Source organism: Nicotiana sylvestris, chromosome 2 (genome assembly GCF_000393655.2).
Source record: "Nicotiana sylvestris chromosome 2, ASM39365v2, whole genome shotgun sequence".
NCBI lineage: Eukaryota > Viridiplantae > Streptophyta > Magnoliopsida > Solanales > Solanaceae > Nicotiana > Nicotiana sylvestris.
In genome coordinates, this window is record NC_091058.1 from 153,620,350 (window position 1) to 153,643,089 (window position 22,740).

Below are 22,740 nucleotides of genomic sequence, written 5' to 3' on the forward strand. Positions count from 1 at the left end.
GGAGCGGGGACATTGTCATGAGGCACTCAGCCTCTTATATAGGCTTTAGGTTCAAGAGGTACCTCCTTAGCGTGCTCATCCTCTACATCCACATCACTCAAAGGCATATTTACGAGATCATTATTTGGCACCATGGTTGTACCTAAAAATGTTTCACACAAGTTAGTAACACTGAAGGGAAAAAAGAAATTCCAAAAACAAAATCCAAATATATAGCTAACACCTTTTTAACTTCCCTGCAACGGCGCCAAAAATAGATGACGTCCCCAACACACCTCGATAAGAGATATGATATGGTCGTATATAATATAAATTACCCAACTATGAGTCGGGGTCGACTCCACAGGGAGTTATAAGGGGTGTTAGGTGCATATACTTAAAGAAAGCAAATAGATTAACTAAATTTTCACTTCCACAAAAAAAATTTGATTTATATTTCTACTATTACTCTAACAATTGTGAGCTAAGGAAAATAAACTAGAAATTAACGATTGTTTTTGGTGTTTTTCCAAATAGTTTAAAAGCCTAGGGATGCGACCATAACCTAGGTGTTCACCTAATGGGATAGAGACGTTAATACTTATTTTGTTGATTGGGGTGTATTATAGCTCTCAACTCTACATTACCCACCCAATACCTCTCGTTCAAAGAGTAATTTTGCCCAATTTGGCTTTCTCAAAGCCAAATGGGTATCAAACAAAGTAGTTGATATGAGCTCAAATCGAGTTCTTACTATCTCTGGTATGAACCCTTTAATTAGGCTAATCAAACTCCCAATCAGCCCAATTTTTTGTTAGCCAAGTTATTCTAGACTAGGTTACTCTTTTTCAAGTAGAGACTAAGTCAAAAAGGCATGAATCAATATTTGCAACCATTAATTCTAAGATTGAATCATGAACTAAGATAAATAATCAACACCCAATCATAAACAAGCATTAAATTAAATACCCATAAGCTTTACACACTCGGGTTGGCTCACAACCCTAGTAAGAATCTAGCCACTTATAATGGGAATTGAAAAAAATAAAAAAGAAAAGCTAATTAAACTCATAATTAAAGATTAAAATTATAAAATATAATATTTAAACACTAAAATAATCAAAAACTTCCTAAAATGGCAAACGGTAACGGCTACAGCAGCTCAAACTTCAAAACTTGACCTAAAATTGTGAAACTCGTCTAGTCATAATGATCCAAAATTCGCTCACAAAAATTCCCCTCTGGAGGTTCTGCGTCCGCACAATTCCATATAGGGTCCGTAGATTTCTTCAATTGGTAGGAGATGGGACTCTACAACGGCACATTTCTGGATGGCAGCTGTGAAATATCTTCTGCAGCCGAACAATTCTTGTGTTGTCTGCACTTCAGCAAGGCGTCAGGACTTGGTCTTTTTGTACACTCTCTGAACTTTGAATTTGTTAGTGAAAGCCATGTTCTGCAGCTGCACAATTCATGTGCGGTCCGCAGATCTGCCAAAGTTCTGTTGGGTGCTTTTACTTGGTTTGCGGTCGCAGGTGGAGTTCTACGGTCCGCACTTTCTTCTGCGGACGACACTTCTTTGCTTTTGTGCCCTTTATTGCCTTGTGATTCAGAAAGCTCGTTTTGGAGTTTCATTATGGGAGACCAAACTTCCAATATTCTTGCAATTTAAGCAATTTTATTAGTTTCGGGAACATAAATCAATACGTTCGAACTAAAACAAAAGCAAAAAGGTGCTAATAAGTAGGCAAAATCCCCACTTATTAGAATCAAAGTTTGGATGACCTATTGCTTTGATTTTCATGGTGAATTTCCCTTCATGATGAATTCTTAATTCGACAAACCCTATTTTTTTTATTTTCTATTGCAAATTGAGAAATTTAATGGAGTTTTGAATAGAATTGAGCATTTTTCCATCGAGATTCCTAATTTCTAGTAGAGTTCATTATCAATTTGTTATTGTTGGTGATTTTCGGGTGCTGGAGATTCTACCAGATTTGATAGTTCAGTGCACTAGTTCTCTTTTGTTTAGATGTTTTCTCTCCATTACTCGTAAGATTTTGTCAATTGCTTATAGTGTCAGTATATCTTCTGTGTTGTCATTGCGGGTGTGTGTTTGGTGTGTATCTGGTGTTTCTTGGTAGAAATACTTTACACAATGGGATCTGATGTTGAGCCTGGCGATGCCTCTAGTACTGGTACTAAATTAGAAGAATTACCCCCCTTCTCTCTCTATTTCTCATCCTTTTTATCTAAGTCCTTCTAACAACCCAAGCGTAGTACTTGTGGCTATGCAATTCAACGGAACTTACTTTGAGCCTGGAGGAGAGGAATTATCATAGCTTTGTCCGCTAAAAAAATAGGTTTTATTAATGGAACTTATACCTAACCTTCTCTTGATTCCCCTTTATACGAACATTCAGAATAGTGTAATAACATAGTTATAAGCTGGATCCTTAATTCTCTTGATCCCGATATGTCCTAAAGTGTTATATACTCTAAAACTGCTAATGGTATATGGGATGAGTTGAACTAGCGATATGGTCAATCTGATGGGGTTCGAAGTATAGGGTCTAGAAAGATTTGAGTTTGTATCTCAATGATCATCTGATGTGGCTAGGTATTTCAACAAAGTGAAGAGACTTTGAGAACAAATAGAGTCTCTTAGTTTTGATTCTTATTGTTTTTATTAGTGCAGTTGTGAGGGTATGCATAAGATGATAAAAAATGAACAAAATCAGAAGTTTATGCATTTCTAATAGGACTAAATGGGGTTTTTAACAATGCTAGGGGAAATATATATACTCATGATGGAACCTCTTCTTGAAGTCAATAAAGCTTATTCTCCGGTTATGCAAGACCAGAAACAAAGAGGTATCCAAAATGTCCCTCATTTTCAGCCAGATACCATCTTTCTCAGTGGGTTCCTCTCAAAGTCAAAGTCAAAATCCCATATCACATCCACCTAACTTGTATGATCAAAAGTACAACTTCAACAACCATAGATGAGTTTCTGATCCTAAAAGACAATTCTGCAACTATTGTAAGAAAATGGGCACACTATTGACAAATGTTATAAATTGAGTGGTTTCCCACAGAATTTCAACTTTTGATCTAGTAATAAAAATAGAAGGGTCATAGTAAATGTTTATGCAAATGTGCAGCCATCCGCAGAAGCTAAAACTGAGTGTTCTCATGACTTCTCTACTCCATGTCAAGCCACTTCTGCCACCACAACCCATGAGCAGTACAAGTAGCTGATGAGTCTACTTCAGAATGTACAAGTTGTATAACATAACCAATCTCAGTACATTCCTACTACTGCTAATTTTTGAGGTATATTTGCATGCCCCTGCCTTAAAAGCATATTTTCATGCTCTTGTCTTAAAAATTATGCTAATTGTTCTTGTCTTAGTTCTGTTTTGACTCCTGATTCTTAGATTTTTGACTCTGGGGTAGCAGATCATACGACTTTTAACAAGTATTTATTCAAAACCATCACAACCTTATCTACTCCTTATCTTGTTACCCTACCAAATAGTTATAAAGTTAAAGTAACATGTATTGGTTTATTGAGCTTAATTCATTCATTACTTTTTCCACAGTACTTTTTGTCTCTACTTTTAAATATAACCTTATTTTGTACAGATTACTCCTTGATCCTTCCTTACTCCTTTTTTCACAGTTTTCCTGTCATTTATAGGGCCCTTCTATGAAGAGTCCATTGGAGCTTGGTAGAGAGGTAGATGGGCTGTATCTACTCAATTCCAGCTCCTACAAGACTACAGATACATCTTTAGTTCCTAGAATTTTTTTATCTAGTCTTGTTTCTGTAAATACAGTGAGTGTGAATAAGTCTCATAGTTTGTCGCGCAACAGGTTGGAATATCTTCCTTTTAATTAGTAAGTTGCAGAATATTACCTCTGTCACTCTTCCTTCTTGTACTAGATAACCTTTCTTGTGTGGAGTATGTCCACTTTCTAGATAACAGAGGCTTCCCTTTTCTTCTAGTGAATGTCATTCTACACACTTGTTTGATCTAGTACATGTTGACACGTGGGGCCATGTCATACTGCAACTTCTAGTAATTGCAAATATTTCCTAACTCTAGTGGATGATTGCAGTAGATATACTTGGACACATCTTTTGAGTCACAAAGAAAATGCCTTTTCTGTTCTTAAATCTTTTCTGTCCATGGTAAATACACAATTTAATGTGGAAGTTAAATGTATTAGATCCGGTAATGCCTTAGAACTTGGTTATAGTATTGAAGCCACTCAATTTTTTCAATCCAAAAGAATCTTACTCTAAACTTTCTGCCATTATACCCCTCAAAAAAATGGAATTGTAGAAAAGAAACATAAACACTTGCTGGAAATAGCAATAGCTTTGCTTTTTCAGTCCAAACTTCCAACTAACTTCTTGGGTGATTGTATACTCACAACAACTTACTTGATTAATAGATTTCCAGCTCTTCAGTCCAGTAAGACACCTTATGAAGTCTTACATGGTGTTAAACCTTCCTATGTTCATTTGAAAAGTTTCGAATGTTTATGTTATGTTACAGTCCCTAAACCCTTGAGGAATAAATTTTCTCCTAGATCTACTTCATATATTTTCCTTGGATATCTACCTGGTAAAAAGACATACAAGCTGATGCAACTTTCAAATAACAAGATATTGGTTTCTAGAGATGTGATATTTCATGAAAATATCTTTCCTTATTCTTTAGATTCTTCTCCTACTTATACTCTTTTTCTCGATTCAATTGGTATAGTTGATTCCAGTTGTATTCCTGAACCATGCCACAATACACTGATTACCCAATCTCCTTCTCACCCTCCCAAAATACCTTCCACTGATCCTACTTCCATAGATACTTTTGACTCCTCTCATTCTTCTATTTGTGTATCTCTCAGAGATATCCAATTAGACATCATCAACCTCATACTTACTTGCAAGATTATATGTGTGGCTCTGCATCTTCTTCTCCCCCATCTATACCTACTTTAACTGCTCTTTATGTTCTTCCCAAATCTGTATGCTTTAGTAGTTTAAAATCTGACAATCAAAAACTTCTCAGAACTATAGATAATGTAGAGCCTATAACTTTTCAGCAGGCTGCATTGCATCCTGCTTGGCAGGAAGCTATGTTGAAAGAGTTCAAGGCCCTTGAGGCTAATAACACCTGGGAAATAGTGCCCTTGCGTTCAGATATGAAACCTATTGAGAATGGATGAGTTTGTAAATCAAATATAAGGCTGATGGTAGCATTGAAAGATTTAAGGCATGATTAGTAGTAAGAGGGGATACCCAACAAGAGGGCATTGACTATACTGAAACATTGTCTCATGCGGTAAAAATGACTACCATTAGGAGTATAATTGCAGTTGCAGTAAAGAAAGGGTGGAGTATGTTCCAATTGGATATTAACAACTCATTTTTACATGGAAAGTTAAATGAGGAGATGTACATACGCATTCCCAAGGGATGGTTGTAGACAATTCTAATATGGTTTGTAACTTAAAAAATCTTTGTATGATTTAAAAAAAGACTCTAAACAATGGTATTCAAAGTTAAGTGATTCTCTTATTTCTAGGGGTTACACTGTTTCTAAGAATGATTATTCATTATTTCTTAAGTGTTCTAGTACTTTAGTTATTATTGTTGTTGTACACCCTGATGATATTTTGTTGAGCGGAAATGATGAAGGGGAGATCTCCTCCCTGAAGCTATTCTTAGACAATCAATTTCGAATCAAGGGTTTAGGCCATTGGTATTATTTTTTGGGACTCGAGAATTTTATTGAAGCTGCCGGTGTCATTATGTGTCAAAGGAAGTTTGCCATGGATGTCTTGACTGATTTGAATGTTTGGAGTGGACTCCTGTTGTTAGTCCATTGGATGTAAATTTGAAACTCAAAGCTACTGAAGGGGAGCGCTTATCTGATCCTACTACCTACACGAAACTTGTTGGAAAGTTATTTTTTTGACTAACACTAGACCTGATTTGGCCTTATCGATTCATCATTTGAGCCAATTTATACATGCTTCCACTGTTTCTCATATGGCTGCTACTTTTCATGTTTTAAAGTATGTTAAAGGTGCTTTGAGTCAAGGTTTGTTTATGAGTGCAGATTTTGATTTTACTCTCCAAGCTTACTGTGATTCTGATTGGGATGCTTGCGCTAATTCCCGAAAATCGGTTAGTGGGTACTTGGTTATGCTTGGGTCTTCTTTGCTTGTTTGGAAGTCCAAGAAGCATCATACATTGTTCATCTCTTCTGTTGGAGCGGAATATAGATCTATGAGACGTGTGGTGGCTGAACTTTCTTGGTTGACTCGTCTACTCTCTGAATTATCCTTGCCTTGCTTGTGCCTATTCCTCTTCATTGTAGTTGTCAATCGTCCATATACATATCCAAGAATTCAGTGTTTCATGAGCGCACCAAACACATTGAATTGTAATGTAATTTTATATGCGAGAAACTTGAAGATGGTTTAATTTCTCTTTCTTTTGTTCCTAGCAAGTCCCAGCTCGCTGATATGCTTACGAAGTCTCGTGCCTGATGCACGACATAGAACAATCCTTAGCAAGTTAGGGCTTTCCAACCACCTTCCAACTTGAGGGGGTGTATTGGACTTGATATTTTGTAGGTAGTCCTAGTTTTGTAGTAGTACATGTATTTATTTTTATGTTGGGCATGTGATGATTTATAATCTCATTTTTGTACCCATATTCGGATTCTTCAGTTTGACCCGTGTTGGTTGGGTCTTGTATATAATAGAGAGAAGGTTCCAAATTGGAACCTGGTCCTTCATTTTTTACCAAATTTTCTCTCTTTGCTCACATGTTCTCTCCCCCCGTATTTCTCTTTTTCATACTTCAATCCAATTGTGATTCTAATATAGGCGTCACTGAGGAATGTTGTGAGATGGTTACTATATTTTGGTTCTTAACTCAATATTTTTAGCTTGAGCTTGAAAAATGAATAATTATTCAAAAGGGAGCGTTTTACCTCCTTAAGACCTTATTAGATGCAAATCAAAATTAATAGATCTGATTAAAAGAAGGGTTTCTTCATCAGGATTGTAGTAGGATAGACAATAGAATCAATTCCTCAACACTAAACTGGAGGTTTTCATTTCAAACTCTAGGCATGGAAAATATTATGGTAGGAGCATGAAATTGCATTACTGCAGCGTGGTAATGGGAATTCGCAAAAATTCAAAAAATAAAAGTTATAGCCCTTTCGAATAGCTTTCCAACGATATATTGTGGTGCCCAAGGAGTTCTGAGCGTAAAGTTATGTGTATTTTACTAGACAATGTGCTGTATGCCCGCTCGATTCTCCGTTTCATTCTTAACTATCATCCATTGATCCCCGAACACGATCCCGACTTGATTCCTTGGGCTTTTACTTAGATTTCAAAGCTCCAAATCACTTGAATTAATTCCATAATATCTACATAGCTCGGAATCACTCCTACAAGGCATAAAACACATATTTAGTGTAAAACAGTAGCGATTAAAGCTCAAACTCAATTAAAGTGCAATAAATTAGAGTGTAATAATTAAGCGACTAAAATACACAATTATAACCTATCATTTGAGCACTTCCTCTTCAATGGGCTTTACATACCCTAAATTTAAATTAATCGTGCGCAAAATAAATACCTAATATCGGGTGAGGAAAAAAAAGAAGAAAGATTTCTATAGGAAGCTAGGCAATGGGGACAAGCATGGAGCCATGTGCAATTAAGCGGTCCTATCCCTCCCACCTTCTCCTTTACCTTTATAATACTTCTCTCAATCCCAACTATCTTGCTTCTCTCTCTCCTCCATTTCAGTTCTCTTCTTTTCTTCTCTTAACCTCTAGCCAATCGCTACAATCAACCAAAGAAAGAACAGGTAAGCTTTTACACTATTGTTACATTACATGCAAGAGAATGTTAGGTATATGTATACTCTTAGTAATCTAGAGAACCCTTGTCTTCCATTCAAAGCGATGAATCTTCCATTTGCCTATTTGCCTTGGAGAGGTACGTTGGCGGATTAAGTGCATATTCACCTCTCGGTGGAATTCATATATATAAACAAATTTCAGAACTCACTTCTTAACTCAAAACCTACTGCTTCTAGTTCTGAATTCACGAAGGGGAAAGAAACAAATGCAACAGACCTTGGAGAAGTATTATATTTCCCTCCAGATTGTGTCTATGCGTGTATGTGCGAGAATGAGTTATTTTAGCACGGCTCATAATTATGCAGAAGAAATTGGGAGTTTCATAGGGCGTAAAGTTCAAGACTAGTAATATCTAATTGAATTCAGCGTGAACCTCTAAGGAGGGAAGATAAATAGAATAGTAGAGTAATAAGAAAAGTGCATTTTTCTTTAGAGCATACTGTTTTTATGTTTTGATGAAAGGAGTGCCAGTGGTCCTGATCGATGAGCATTACGCACCAATTCGATAAATGACGAGTCAGAGAGATGTCGAGTTTATTCAAGACAAGTAGACAACTCGTTCAGATAAGTCCATATCTGTGGAATGACACCCAAAGCCACCCAACCCCCATATATTCCTTTCCCAAATTCCGTTTCTTTGGTTTCCTTTTTTGCCGAGCTTGATCCCATAAAACCCTGCACTTACTTCTTTTTGCCTCCTTCACCCTTTCCTCTTTCAAACCAACGCGTGCCTGCCGAAAAAACGAAGAATTTTGAAATTTGTGGTTTTAAAAGTTTAAGAGGTAAAAGTTTTGTAGGGGCATAATATTTGTGAGATTATAAAAGTCTCATTAGCGGTAAAATGAGTAAAATAAAAAGTTTAAAATTGAATTATTTTCAAATATAAAAATGTGTCATTCTTTTTTAAACGAACTAATAAGAAAAGTGCGTAATCTAAATTGAAACAGAGGGAGCACGTTATTATCTACAATGGTGAGATAAAGAGGATATTGCATGGGTGAGATATCTCATAGGGTTAGTTATCCCATCGTTTATATGGAATTGCTAATTTCATCATTTGTGTAAAGTTTATTCTCAAATTAGGTAATACCTATAATCAAACATGGAATAAATACATCCAAATTTTACTCCGGATTATTATCCTTATCCCTAGTACTAAACGACCCTTGAGGCATAAAACGTTCTTTCACTGTTAATTGGTAAAGTACTATATTTGAACCTATTATAGCAGGTAATATATTTTATTTATAGATTATTACTTCTATTTTTTCTGACTAGTTACCTATAAATATCTTTTTGAGTGATCATATAGTAATTTTTTAGATGAGAATAAATGTCATCCTCGATCCCACACCCCCAGACCCCGCTGTCCTGTTGCCCTCTCAAATCTCAACCTTCTTTAGGGCAAACCAGACAACAAACTCTTTTGACTATTTTCCACAAAGTATTCAGCTTCTAGGGCTTCTCTATCTCTCTCTCTCTCTTTCTCTTTTTTTTTTTGTCCTCTTACTGTCGACCCCGAAAAGAAACACTAATCAATTTCCTTTTAATCTTAAACTAAGCAATTTAATTTCACCTTCTTGTATTTTTAAATGATCTTGGAATTGAAGGACCATTTTGTGGGGGCGTGTATGATATAACAGTGTATTTGTTTATAATATCGTGGTGAAGGGTCCGTTCTACATGCATCATTTATGTACATTCACACCACACAAGACATCATCATTAGCTCAAGCTTTTACATCTCGTTTCTTCAATTCTATTCATACTTTCAAATCACAAGAGTATTAGGGTCTAGCGGCTGACTCTTCCCCTTGGTTTTCCTCAATAGCAAAGCCTCATCATTTGGTTTTTCTTTCCTTTTCAATCTCTTCCTCTTTAGCCCCACCACTAGTTTTAAAATTTTAACTTATTCTCTACACCGTCAGTATAATTTAATCTGTCACAACATGCATATCATATTACTTGTTTCACTTATTATGGTGAGTTACTTGTAGTTATCTTTTAGATGAGTTGATAACGTAATTTTATTTACAATGTTATTGTGTATAAAATTAAACTTCACTTTAAAATTAAAACATGCATGTTGCACGCCCAAATAGAGCTCAACAAAAAAAAGAAAGTAAAAAGGACATTACCACGCGCATATTTGTATAAATAAAAACTTCTAGAGACAAACACTTAATGTTGCTTACCACCAAATGGCGTGATGATTATATCTGAGTTAATACATTTGTCACCTCTCCATTTGTAGAGTTCATGATACATCATCCCCTTTACTTTTTAACCTTTTCACCGATCTTACATATGTGGGTACTACTTAGGTTATGATTTAAAGATGATGAAGTAAAGAAGATGTAGTTGTAATGATCTAGTCTTGGCGATGAATTTGATGCAGAGTAAATAAACAGGAGTTATGATGGATACAAATGAATCATCATCATGTGTTCCACCAGGATTTCGGTTTCATCCAACGGATGAAGAGCTTGTGGGATACTATCTTAGAAAAAAAATTGCAGCCCAAAAGATTGATCTTGATGTTATTAGAGATATTGATCTCTACAGAATTGAGCCATGGGATCTTCAAGGTACGATTTATTAGGGTTTCTTGCAAACTAACTTGTGACACATGAACATTTTACAATTTTTTTTTTTAAGCTTAGTTAAATAAACAACAGTGACTCTGGTATGACCAGATCCTAAATTCCTAATAGTCTTTGTCAGTTGTATTTATTTAACTATAAGAGAATAAAGAAGTTCTTAATAGCGGAACAGCCGTCCAACTCCGCCAAATAATACTCTCAGTTTGACATTCTAGTAAAAATAATTGTTGAGGAAGTATCAAATTTCTAACGACGAGTTCATTTTAAGCTAACTGAATGGATATCCACTGCTAGTTTTGTTCCACTATCTGATTTTTTACTGCGGTGATTTGACAGTTTACTCTTTGTCTTCTCGAAAATGCATTCCCTTTTGAAACATGTCCCAAAAGATTTGTGGTTCTACCTAATGTAGTTATTATTTATCTAAGTGATTTTTTTCTTGTCATTTAAATTTTATCGTCAAAATTAAATCAATGGTAATTGAAATGAGCAGATAAATGCCGGATCGGATATGAAGAACAGAACGAGTGGTATTTCTTCAGCCATAAAGATAAGAAGTATCCGACAGGGACGAGAACAAATAGGGCAACCCTGGCAGGGTTTTGGAAGGCTACTGGAAGAGACAAAGCAGTGTACGATAAATCCCAACTCATAGGGATGAGGAAAACACTGGTGTTTTATAGAGGAAGAGCACCCAATGGCCAGAAATCTGACTGGATCATGCATGAATATCGACTCGAATCCGAAGAAAATAGTCCTCCGCAGGCATGTATATATAGTTTCAATTTTAGTTTTTATTAATCCTTTCTGAGAAATCTCACTTACTATAGATTTAAACTTGATCTTTGAAAACATCTACTCCCTCCGTCCTACTTTATGTGAGAGGATTCAAATTACGAGGGTCAAATTATCTAATTTTCGATGCTAATTCGGACGTAAATCAATCTTTAAGTTTTTTCTAAAGTAAGATTTATATATTTAGAAGCTACGTAAAAAGTACTATAAACCATAGTAATAATTAACAAAACAAAATAAAAACTGCTATGACTCTCCAAATAGTAACTCTGTCACAAAAAAATGGGATAGACGGAATAATAAAAACATCTCTGGGCTCCTCCTTCTCTGCACCCATACACAGTGAGTGGAAAATAAATATCATAAGAAAACAACAACAGCAACCCTACTAATGGGGTCTGAGAAGGGTAGCGTGTACGCAGAATTTACCCCTACTCCGAAGGGGTAGAAATGCTGTTTCCGAAAGACCCTCAGCTCAATAGAACAAAAGGACAAAAACAAAGAATATTAGTATCACCACAGAAATAATACAAAAAAAAGATGCAATAGATGCAATAGTAAAGTAAAGCGATAGCTATTAAATACGTCATGCACTGAAATAGTAAAATACAGCAATGACACTAATTATCTTAGGTAAAAACCCTACCAGACTAGTCTCGTAAAGGTATAAACCATATTTGGTGCGAAAAAAAAACCATATTTCCTTTTTTACACACTTTCTATGTCAAAGGAGAGAGATACCACATACTTCTTCATTCTTATCTAGAGTATGAAATCATCTTTGTTAGGAGCGATTCATTTTCTAATGTGAAATTTTTCAACGCAAATCCAGATTTAATTGGATCCCAGTATAAATACATGACACCAAGTGAAAAGCTAAAAAAAATATTTTATAATTCTCCAAAAATAATTGCATAAATCAACTTGGATCTTATGTATTATTAGAGTTTAATTTATGTGCAATAATGATGTATACCGGTATATTTTTACATCATCATGTTTAAGTTACTTGCAACAACAAAAAGTGATGGTCTACTATAACTAACATGTTCTTATATAACCTAACAATAAAGTAGATATTGTAATATGTTACAACAAGTTAAATTACATTAATTTTTGTAAAAAAATATGTAAAATATATATATAACTTAAACACTTCTAACTAAAAGTAATTTCATAAAGTTTGAATTTTTGGTTAATTAACTACTCCGTTATTACTACTATCTATTTATCAAAGGCTCTTTATTCCACCCTAGGAATTCAATTAGTTCTGACTTTCTTTGAAGTTCATAGTACGTGGTCGATCGTTGAGCTTTTAACCATTCAACCTTCAAAGAGAGAAATTACAGTTCTCCTCTCTCCTACATTCCATTTGATTAGGGGCCGAATGGGCGGGTTGGACTGAATTTGGGTTGGTCAAGATGTGTTAGATCAATAAATGAGTTATTGCCCATCCCAGTCTAAACTGTGCTTGGGCTAAGATGAGTTAGGTCAAAATGAGCTAAAGAATGGGTCATAACCCAACCCGCCCAACTTAACCCATATTTTCGAATATCCATTGAGACCCCTACCTACATTTGACTATTCCTTTCTTCCTTTACTACATAATCAAAAGAAGCATGCACTCCAACAAAACTAAGAACAGAAAAGACGAAAATAAAAGCGCGTTCTTTTTTCCAAATGTACACGCACTTTATGAAGATGAAGTTTCTTCACCAAGTCAAAAAGAAATACTCCCTCCGTTTCAATTGATGTGAACCCATTTGACTGGGCACGAAATTTAAGAAAAGAGAGAAGACTTTTGAATTTGTGGTGTAAAATGAAGCACATATATTTTGTGTGGCTATAAATCATTGCATAAAGGTAAATTGTTTCCAAATAGGGAAAGTGGTCATTCTTTTTGACACGGACTAGAAAGGAAATAGGTTCACATAAATTGGAACGGAGGGAGTAGTAAAAGTGAAAATAATTGGATGAGCTGTCATTACAAAGTAAATTATCTTGTCCATTTCATTTTGTGTAATCATACTCTTTCTTTTTAGTATGTTCAAAAATTATATATATTTGGAAACTAGTTAATTATAACATTCATATAATTTTACCCTAATGACACTCTCTTACATGTTTATCATGACAAAAAAGAGGCATTTTTTGTATGTGCAACACTTTAACTTTTGCGTCAAAAGTCTTCGTTTTTTATTTAAACTCAATATTCAGACAAACACCATCATGTAAAATGAAACGAAGGATTAACTAACTTTAGTTCAATTTTTGCAGGAAGAAGGTTGGGTGGTTTGCCGAGCATTTAAGAAGAGAAACACAGGCCAAGCAAAGATCAATAATGAGGAAGGATGGGAATCAAATTATTTTTATGAAGAATCAAGTGGAGTCAGCTCTATTGTGGATCCCCTTGAGTATATCCCAAGACAGCCTCCTACTGGAAATTTCATGAGCCAGAATTTACTATGCAAGCAAGAAATAGAAGCCAATAACAATAGTAGTTTCAACTTTTTACATTCAGACCAGTTTGTTCAGCTTCCACAGCTAGAAAGCCCTTCTCTGCCACTCATGAAAAGGCCTAGTTCCATGTCACTTGTCTCTGAGAATAACCGCGACGAAGATGATCAGCAGATAACGAAAAGGAGTAAGATAAATAAGAATGTCAAGGATAGAGTAACGGACTGGAGGGCACTCGACAAGTTTGTTGCTTATCAGTTGAGCCATGATGACGACGGTGTTTCGAGCTATGAACCTCACAATGGTTCGGATTTGGGAATGCTGTTATTACAGAGTGGAAGAGAAGAAGGACCTAAGTTGGATGACTTGCTGAGTTCAACTTCTAACCGTGATATTGGCATTTGCATATTTGATAAATGAGGAGGAATTAAGAAGAAAGAGAGGAGGAAGAAATGTCCAAGGAATAATAGCTAGCCGTTGAGAATATTATACATATGTATTATTGCGTAAACATATTGTTTTTGTAATGAGTGAAAAGAATCACTTCATCATTATTGAAGTGTGCAGTATGATTGTGAATTTTTTTTTTCGTGAGACTCAAACTCAGGATCTTTGTCTGCTCTGATACTATTGTTTACCGTGAAAATGGTAATAACAATTAAATTTGTTGATAGAACTCTAAAATTACGTGATCTATTTTTATGCTAGTTTGTTAGACAGTTATGCTAAGTTTATGAGATTTAGAGACGAAATAAAGTAAAGGAGAGAGCTATAATCAAACCGATAGGTCGGTTACTCGGGGCCTCGGGCTTGTCGATTTTGGGCCTCGAGGTCGATCTCAGGGCTCGGCTACGAGCTATTAAGGGCAATCAGGGTAGGGATAACAGTTATGGGATAACTGAGGGAGACTCTTTATGGTCAATGATAAGCAATAAATGAAGAACAAGTATGAAGACAATAAATGAAAGCAATAATATCAAGAGAGCGTGAGAGAGCAAAGAGTGTGTTCTTCTATCTTATGGAGCACCTGGAACAATAATCGACCCTTACAAAGTGTCAAAGACCCCTTTTTTATAGGAGGGGAATCTCAACATAGTACAAAATATATTAACAATAAAGAAATCGGGATGGGACAGCTGGCTAAATTCATGATGCATGCTCAGACTAGCTTCAGACTAGCTGACATATTTTGCCGGTCCTGATTGCACTCCATTGGAACTCCCCATATCTATTGGGGTCGCGACCACGTTATCCCTAGGTCGGGTGTCAATGGACCTCAAGGGAGGGTACTCGGTCCGTGGTCTCGAGCCTTCGAAGCGATCTTTCAAGATGCCTTATCAACGAGAAATTGGTTCCTTTGATTTCACCATATACAGATAGTCCCCGCGTTTCTTAGAGAGGAGCGACAGGAAATGATTTTGACATCCAACACTTTGGGCTTCCCGTGATGATGTCATACTGATGATGCAAGCCTCTATGATTACCGAAATGTTTTGTCATTTTGTTTGTTGCGGATTCTCATTCTTCAGGGCCATAATGTCGCCATCGATTCAGCTCGTAGGGACGCATTGAATGTGCCTGTTGTTACATTTTTCGAGGGCGATAATGGCGTCGTCGGTTACGTTGCCCCCTTTCTATAAATGGGGGCCTCCTGGGATCAGCCTTTTACCTAAGTATCTTCCTGTACCTATCCATTCCTCCTTTCTCGCTATCTTTATTCTTTGTCTTTCACCATGTTTGAGGCCCATGGCCTCAAGATTGTATGGTGGTACTTTTATCAGGCATGCTACGACCTATCTCCTGGACCTTCTCTGGTTGAGCGCGATTACGCTATTTTGTTGTTATTGTTGTTGTTATTGTTGACGTCGTTGGTTCGGGATGACGAACAGAAGGACGATTTCCTCCGACTCGAGGAAATATTTGGATTATGCACCGCTGCTCTAGAGGGGGCTCGGATTATACACCGCTGCTCAAGAAGGGGCTCGAATTATACACCGCTGCTCACCTCCCATGATTACCCGGTGCGGTGCCTTACTCTCTTTGCTTTCTATGGGGTGAGGTGGTACCACCTCCTAACTGTTTCATACCGCACCGGGGAAACGTCTCAAGAAGTGGCTTTACAATAATAGCCTGGTGAAATCCATACTAGCCAGATTTTTCACCCAGCCACTTCTTAGTTTCTTCCTGCCTCTTCCACATCACTTTGCTCTTCTCCAACGCTTTCCTATTCATCGTCTCCCCTTTTGAAGATGCCATTTTGGGGAACAGAGATAAGACTCCTGACGAGATTGTGCTTGGAAGATATTGTCTTTGAGGACGTGTGCCTGAGGAGATGATGCCCGAAAATGTTGTTGCCGAGGACACACCTTTGAGAATAGTCTATGCCCCTAGGCTTTCACTATATGTACACCTTCATGCTTCTTTGTTTATGTGTAAGGACCCTTCGTGGGCTTTTGTAATCAAATGTAAGGATACCTCGTGGGCTTTTGTAATTGAATGTTCATAAATACAGAGATATTTTCTCAATTTTTTTTTATCTTTGATGCTTGCTACATTCTTTTACGTTTGTAGAGATTCTGCATGCACAAATCTGTCTGTTGTTGCTAATACCGAACCCGGGTACGAGTATTCCTTCCGTCCTTTGGTTGATAAAAACTGCTTCCCGTGAGATCTTTTGCCGTTCCTCAGGCCAAACCTGGATTGATCCGATAAACTCGGGACGTCAGGACCCTTACTTTGAGTCGAGAAGAAGTAGGGCTTTGAACCCTTAAACTAAGACTCGGCCTTTAGACCTTCGAGAATAGTCCCCGAGTGAGGGTTGATCCGGGGCATTTGGATACTTGTCTTGAACTTAGTGTATGCAATCTTAAGGCATTGTAGATGGGTCCCGGATGAGGGGCTGTCCGGTTTAGGATGATATCTGTAATGCTATTTAAGGCTTCTTGTAGCCTAACATATTTTGGATGGAGATCCTCGAGGTCAGATATTGCCTCGGGACCGACGATGATGGCATTGACCTTTTAAAGCCCATATCCTTTCTGATGGAGGTCCTCGAGGTCACTTACTACCTCGAGACTAGAGAAGGCATTATTGGCTTCCTGGAGCTTAACTTTGTTCTGATGGAGGTCCTCGAGGTCAGGTACCACCTCGGGACTGGAGAAGATGTTATCTGCTTTTTGGAGCCTAACCTTGTTCTGATGGAGGTCCTTAAGGTCGGGTACCACCTCGGGATTAGTGATGTTGTCGGCTCTCTGGAGTTTAACTTTTCTTTGATAGAGATCCTCGAGATCGGGTACCACCTCGGGACTGGTGATGATATCGTTGGCTCCTTAAAGCCTAACTTCTGTTTGATGGGGGTCCTTGAAGTCGGGTACCACCACAGGACTGGCGATGATGTTGTTGGCCTTTTATAGCCTAACTTCTTTTTGATGGAGATACTCGAGGTCGGCTACTACCTCGGTGCTAGCAAAGGTATCATCGGCTTCCTGGAGCCTAGCCTTGTCCTGATGGAGGTCCTCGAGGTTGGGTACCACCTCGGGACTAGCGATGGTACTTTTAGCTGGTTTTGAGGCAAGCAGATCGTCGCCGTTTTTTTCCATATATATACATGGACGTTTTTTTGCTTTTTAGGGGATCCTACTACTTTAAGCAGTTGCCCTTCTTTTTCTGGGCTAGCCTTTCGTTGCTCTAGCAGTAATGCACTTGCACATATCCCCGCTTTAGTTTTCTAATTTTGTCATAGCCATGGCTGCTATGTTGGGGTCCGTCCGTCAGGGAAGGGAGAGCTCCGCCTCCGGCATTCAGGACCAACGAGAGTATGACTTGAAGGTTGTTTCTTCGATAGGAGAAAAACATCTTGGGTTAGTGAGAAAAGATTGTGGATGGGGGAAAAGGTAGTACCACAGATACTTCCCCTGGGTAAGGGAATCACGGATTATGCCGATGGATTCTTGAAATATACCCTTTCACATTAGGCCCCCTTGATAGGGTTGTGCTCTACTTCTGCCTAGAGTATCGGGTTACCTTGGCGCAGATCCATCCGTCATTTTGGCGAACGATGCTGATGATGAAATTTTTTTGCGGAGAAGGAGGGGCTTGACTTTACTCATAGTCATCTTATCAGGCTGTACCGACCCTTCCACCATCGAGGCCTGCTGACCTTGCGATGCCGATCGACTACGCCCTTTGTTGTTGACGACGAGGAAGACAGAGATCGGGGGTGGATGAGTCGCTTCATCCGGGTGCAAACCGCTAACATTATCCTCATAGAGCTTGTGCCATTCCCTAAGGAATGGAATTATACTCGTACGTGGTGCATCTTGTGCTTTCTCAGTTCTATCTATGACAAAAGCCTAGTTTCGTAACTGTGCCTTCTTTTCTTTTCCCGCAGCAATTTCATGGGCATCGGGCGATGTTCTTGATCTACCGGATTGGGTCCGAGAATTGGCGACCCACTCGACCTATGAGGAGCGCAAGTGGCGAGCTTTGTCTTGGGGCATATGGGAAGCAAAATACCATGGTGACCGCTGTGTTATTCATTCCTTTCCATTCTTTCATGTGGAGAAACATATACCCTTTACGTGCATTAATCTTATTGTTGTAGGCATTAGAGAGACTTTCGAGGCGAGGCCGTGCTCTTTCGGAGAGGGGGAAGGGTTGCCAACTTCTAGGCTGAAGAACAGTATCAATGAACGAGAGGTGCTTTCACAGGGCGATGGCGCTCAAAGTAAGGCAGAGCGGTACCGAGGCTTCGAAGCAAAACCACATCCGAGCCTATCGTGTCCGCGACTCCCACTTCTGGAAAGAGGGTTTCTCCGTCGTTGTCGCCTTCGTTTTCCATCGATAATACTTTGGGAGATACTAAGAACCCAGGGTCGCGTACACCGTGCAATCGTGCTTCGACTGTAGTCGAATCTTTCAGGGCTGAAGGAACTAGATTGGCAGGTGTGCGCTCTGCCTTTAAGGAAGACCAGCGGCTTTACTTTATGGTGAGTTTCTGCATAGGTCTTTCGAGCTTCGCGCCTTTCCTTTCTTATTGGGCTTTCTTTTGCAGGCGTTCGACAAGCTTAACTCTGGGCTGCTTCGTTGTGAAGTTAGGCTATATAAAGCTCCGGATGAGGAGAGATCCCTTAGGCTCCTTTGTGAGAAAAAGAAAGTCGAGCTGGCACACTTGCAGTATGAGGTGGGTCGGAGCTTGAACTACGAGAACCATCTGAAGGAGCAGGTAATTTTATGTCCTGGGTGAGCCTGCATCCCGCCTCCTAGTTCCTGAGGCTAATACTTAGTTTATTTCAGTTGCAGAAAAAGACGGAGGCCCTAGATCATCTTCGAGATGAAGTTGGTCGGGCCAGGCGTGAATATGATGAGCTGAGAGCTCGAGCGGAGGCTCAGGCTTTAGAGGGGAAGGATGCTCTGGCTAAAGTTCCTGCTTTTGAAGTTCAACTCCGCTTAGCCTATGATAATGCTTTAGTTCAGACAGACATGATTGCGAAGCTTGAGTCCGAGCTTTTGAAGGTCAGGGCTGAGATCATCGATGCTCGGGCAGAAGCTGCGATAAGTTGGACTAAGGCTGACAGGGAGATGGCGATCTATTCAAAGGATGTTGTCGATGCTTAAGATGAGCTGAGAAGGATCTGCGACTGTAAAGGGAGGGTTGAAGAATATGCTCACTACAAATCTCGAAGAAAGACCATCGAAGAGATCTGTGCTACGGGCTTCGCCCTCTCGGAGGAATTATCTCTAGCTAGGGTGGATGAGCGTGATGCTCGGTTGCTTTTTCCCGATGCCGAAGAAAGTGAAGATGAGGCCGGCAGGCCGTAGCCCCTGGGAGGGCATAAATTTTGCCATCTGTATGTAGTATTTTTGAAGCATGTTTGTAGACGGAGATTGAACTTTTTCACATATGTATATGAAAGAAAACCTTGCAGCTTTATTCCTTTGTATCTCTTACTGTCTTGAATTTGGCCATTGGACAGGTCTTCAAGTTGGTAGGAATCCTTAGAGTCATGATATGGACCTGGGGCTCGTTAGACTGGCCCGTAGGCTCTTACACACTTTCACTTTTAGGCATAATTAGACCATCTGCTTTGGGCGTAGTCCTTGAGTCGGGCATCGAATCGAGCTTATTTGGCCTTCGAATGGCTGATCTTTAGGCTAGCGACAGTGGCTCTTATGCTTTTGGTCGATGCGACCTTTTAATTAGGGCTGGCAATAATGGCTCTTACGCCGTGGGATGATGCGACCTTCTAGTGTATGTGGGCTGGCGACAATGGCTCTTATGCCTTAATCTCAGGCATATTTAGTTAACTATTTTGGATCCGGTCTCCGAATCGGGTTACAACTCGAGTTCATTTTGACCCTCAAGTTTTCAGATTTCAAGCTGGAAACAATGGCTCTTACGCTTTAGGTTGATGTGACCTTTTGTGCATATGGCCCTGAGGCTTATTAGGCTGGAGACAATATCTCTTATGCGCTTGGTCGATGCGACCATTTATTTAGGCTTTATTTTCCTCTTGTTAAGGACTTTTGAAGTAATATTTGCCTGATTCGTTGTCGGTTCGTGAAAAACCTCGATTTCGAGTAACTTGCGGCAATGTTCAAGCACCTCAGGAGGTTTGGCTCGGAGGCTGAGTAGCTCGAAGCCTGTGATTTGGAGCTGACATTGTCAAAGCTTTTTTGCCTATGCCGAAGATAGCCTGTTTAACCGGTTCTTTACGAAGTAGATTCGGAGTAATTTGAAGGCCTGTATGGGCTGGCGACAATGGCTCTTACACCTTGTAGCAACGGTCGAGCATCCCCGAGTCGCATTAGTTCAGCTGGTATAGTTGTGTGACCAGAGTCACTTGTGTTTGTCCAGAGCCTTTGAGTTCCAAGTTAAGTAGTATTGGCATCTATATCGAGGGTATGCCTTTTTAGCGGTCTTACAAGTTCGATATATAGCCGAAACTGTGGGATCAAGTCTATGCCTTTAGTGAGGTTTTACAAGTTTTACATGTCGTTAAGGTCTTACAGTTTTACATGTCGTTGAGGTCTTATAGGTTTTACATGTCGTTGAGGTCTTACAGATATGATTGCTGCCTTATGTAGGTCTTTCGAGACCGAGTCTGCCCGCTCTAGGTCTTATGGCCTCGGGTTTTGTTAAGTCGATGAAAGTGGTGCTTTGACGGTATTCCCCGAGTCGTCGAGAGTTTCTTGACTCGGGAGCCATTTTTGCAAACTTTGCATTGCCTCGTCGAGGGCTTACAATTTTGGAGATCCTGACCCTGAGGTCGTGCATTTTTATTTTTTGAGATTTTGATGCCAGTCCCTGAGTATTCGGGGTACTTTCGATGTTGGAGATGTTTTGCTATTTCCATGTTGCCTTATCTGAGGGCTTATGATTTTGGATTCCCAACCCGAAGGTCGTTTAGGTGTTGAATTATTGACGCCAGTCCCCGAGTGTTTGGGACGTTTTTGGCGGAGGACTTGTTTTTGCGAAGGTGCTGAGCCTCTTTTTGAGCGTGAGATGCTTTGATAACAAATATTCTTCAATTATTTGGTATAAGTGTACACGTTTTTTCCGTCGGTGGCTTGGCTACGGATACGGTACGTGGCCCGGTACATCATTTTCCTATAGGGACCCAATTCGACGTCTCTAGGCTTTTCCGAGTGGATGAACTTCGGGAGGGGGGGGGGATGCCCCTGAGTGTTCGAGGTTGATTGAAAAAGAAGCCTCGGACACTTGTTGAGTCTCCCTTAGGCAGCATGCAAATGTTTCCTAGTTAAAAACCTTGCCGGTAAAACCCTTTTCAGGATAAAAACTCGGTCGAAGGAAAAAAGTGCAATGGATACTTTAAAACCTTAAGGCCTTCAAGATGGGTTAGCGCTCTGACTGCTTTGATCGGGCGCCTGCATAAGGGTTAGTCTGAAATATGTAATAAAAATGGAGATGGTTATACCTTAGTATGGGATGTGCCGGCGATGTTTCGAGGAACGATATGTCCTAATTACTCGAGATGAGGATGTTGTACAGTTCTTTACTTTGTTTAATCAAGTTTAATCGAAGGTGTGCTTGATTACCCTTTGGCTTTTTACTTTGTTCAATCAGGTTTCTCTGATATTACTGATGGAGAACACGATGCCTGATACATCGATGTTGAAGTTGTATTCTGATAAATGAGGTTCCCCCGTTGGCCCCGTGTTCCTATCAAATCTGGCTTTGCTGATGGGTCCCCGAGGATCTTGTCCTCGATCTATCCTTCGATCATTACGAGGTGGATTGCGCTTTGGGGTGTTCTTCCTGTCTTCAGTGCATAGCTGGTATCTTTCTTTGTTCGGTTTTGGTTCCTTTGTCGGAAACCTACTTGGATATACTGAGCCCGAGGGGGCTCCCAGCTGGTCATCTTCGGCCCTGATCTTCGACTGGCATCGGTTGTGGACATTTAACTAGGTCACAACGGGATATTCGATCAAATTCTGTTTCAAATGTTTTGAAGCTGCCGAGCTTTGTTCGTTCAGACCTTGAGTGAAAGCTTGCACTTCCCAGTTGTCGGAGACTGGTAGTAGCTCCATCTGTTCCATTTGGAAGTGAGATACGAACTCTCGCAGCATTTCGTTCCCTCTCTACTTGATTTTGAACATGTCGAATTTCTTCGTTGCTACTTTGATGGCACCGACATGTGCTTTTATGAAGGAGACTGCTAGCATGGCAAATGAATCTATGGAGTTAGGGGCTAGGTTGTGATACCACATCATGGCCCCCTTCGAGAGTGTTTCCCGAACTTCTTTAGCAGGATGGACTCGATCTCATCATCCCTTATATCATTGCCCTTTACTGCACAAGTGTATGCAGTAACGTGCTCATTGGGATCTGAGGTCCCGTTGTATTTTGGGAGTTCCGACATTTTGAACTTCTTTGGAATGGGTTTCGGGGCCGCTTCCTCGGGGAACGACCTTTGTAT

At 39.3% G+C, this 22,740-nt stretch overlaps 1 protein-coding gene and 1 long non-coding RNA gene across 2 annotated transcripts; both read left to right on the forward strand.

Annotated features, from left to right (window-relative positions):
• The first annotated feature begins 1,641 nt into the window (after positions 1 to 1,641).
• On the forward strand, positions 1,642 to 6,494 carry LOC104213766 (uncharacterized). The gene is made up of 3 exons (XR_707751.2): positions 1,642 to 1,784; positions 2,770 to 3,315; positions 3,683 to 6,494. It is a non-coding gene; the product is annotated as an uncharacterized lncRNA (long non-coding RNA).
• A 1,346-nt stretch (positions 6,495 to 7,840) lies between these two features.
• On the forward strand, positions 7,841 to 14,370 carry LOC104213767 (NAC domain-containing protein 37-like). Its single transcript, XM_009763310.2, has 4 exons — positions 7,841 to 7,891; positions 10,358 to 10,534; positions 11,043 to 11,314; positions 13,622 to 14,370. Exons 2-4 carry the CDS (start codon positions 10,363 to 10,365, stop codon positions 14,219 to 14,221), a joined length of 1,044 nt encoding a protein of 347 aa, XP_009761612.1. The 5' UTR covers positions 7,841 to 7,891; positions 10,358 to 10,362; the 3' UTR covers positions 14,222 to 14,370.
• The last annotated feature ends 8,370 nt before the right edge of the window (positions 14,371 to 22,740 follow it).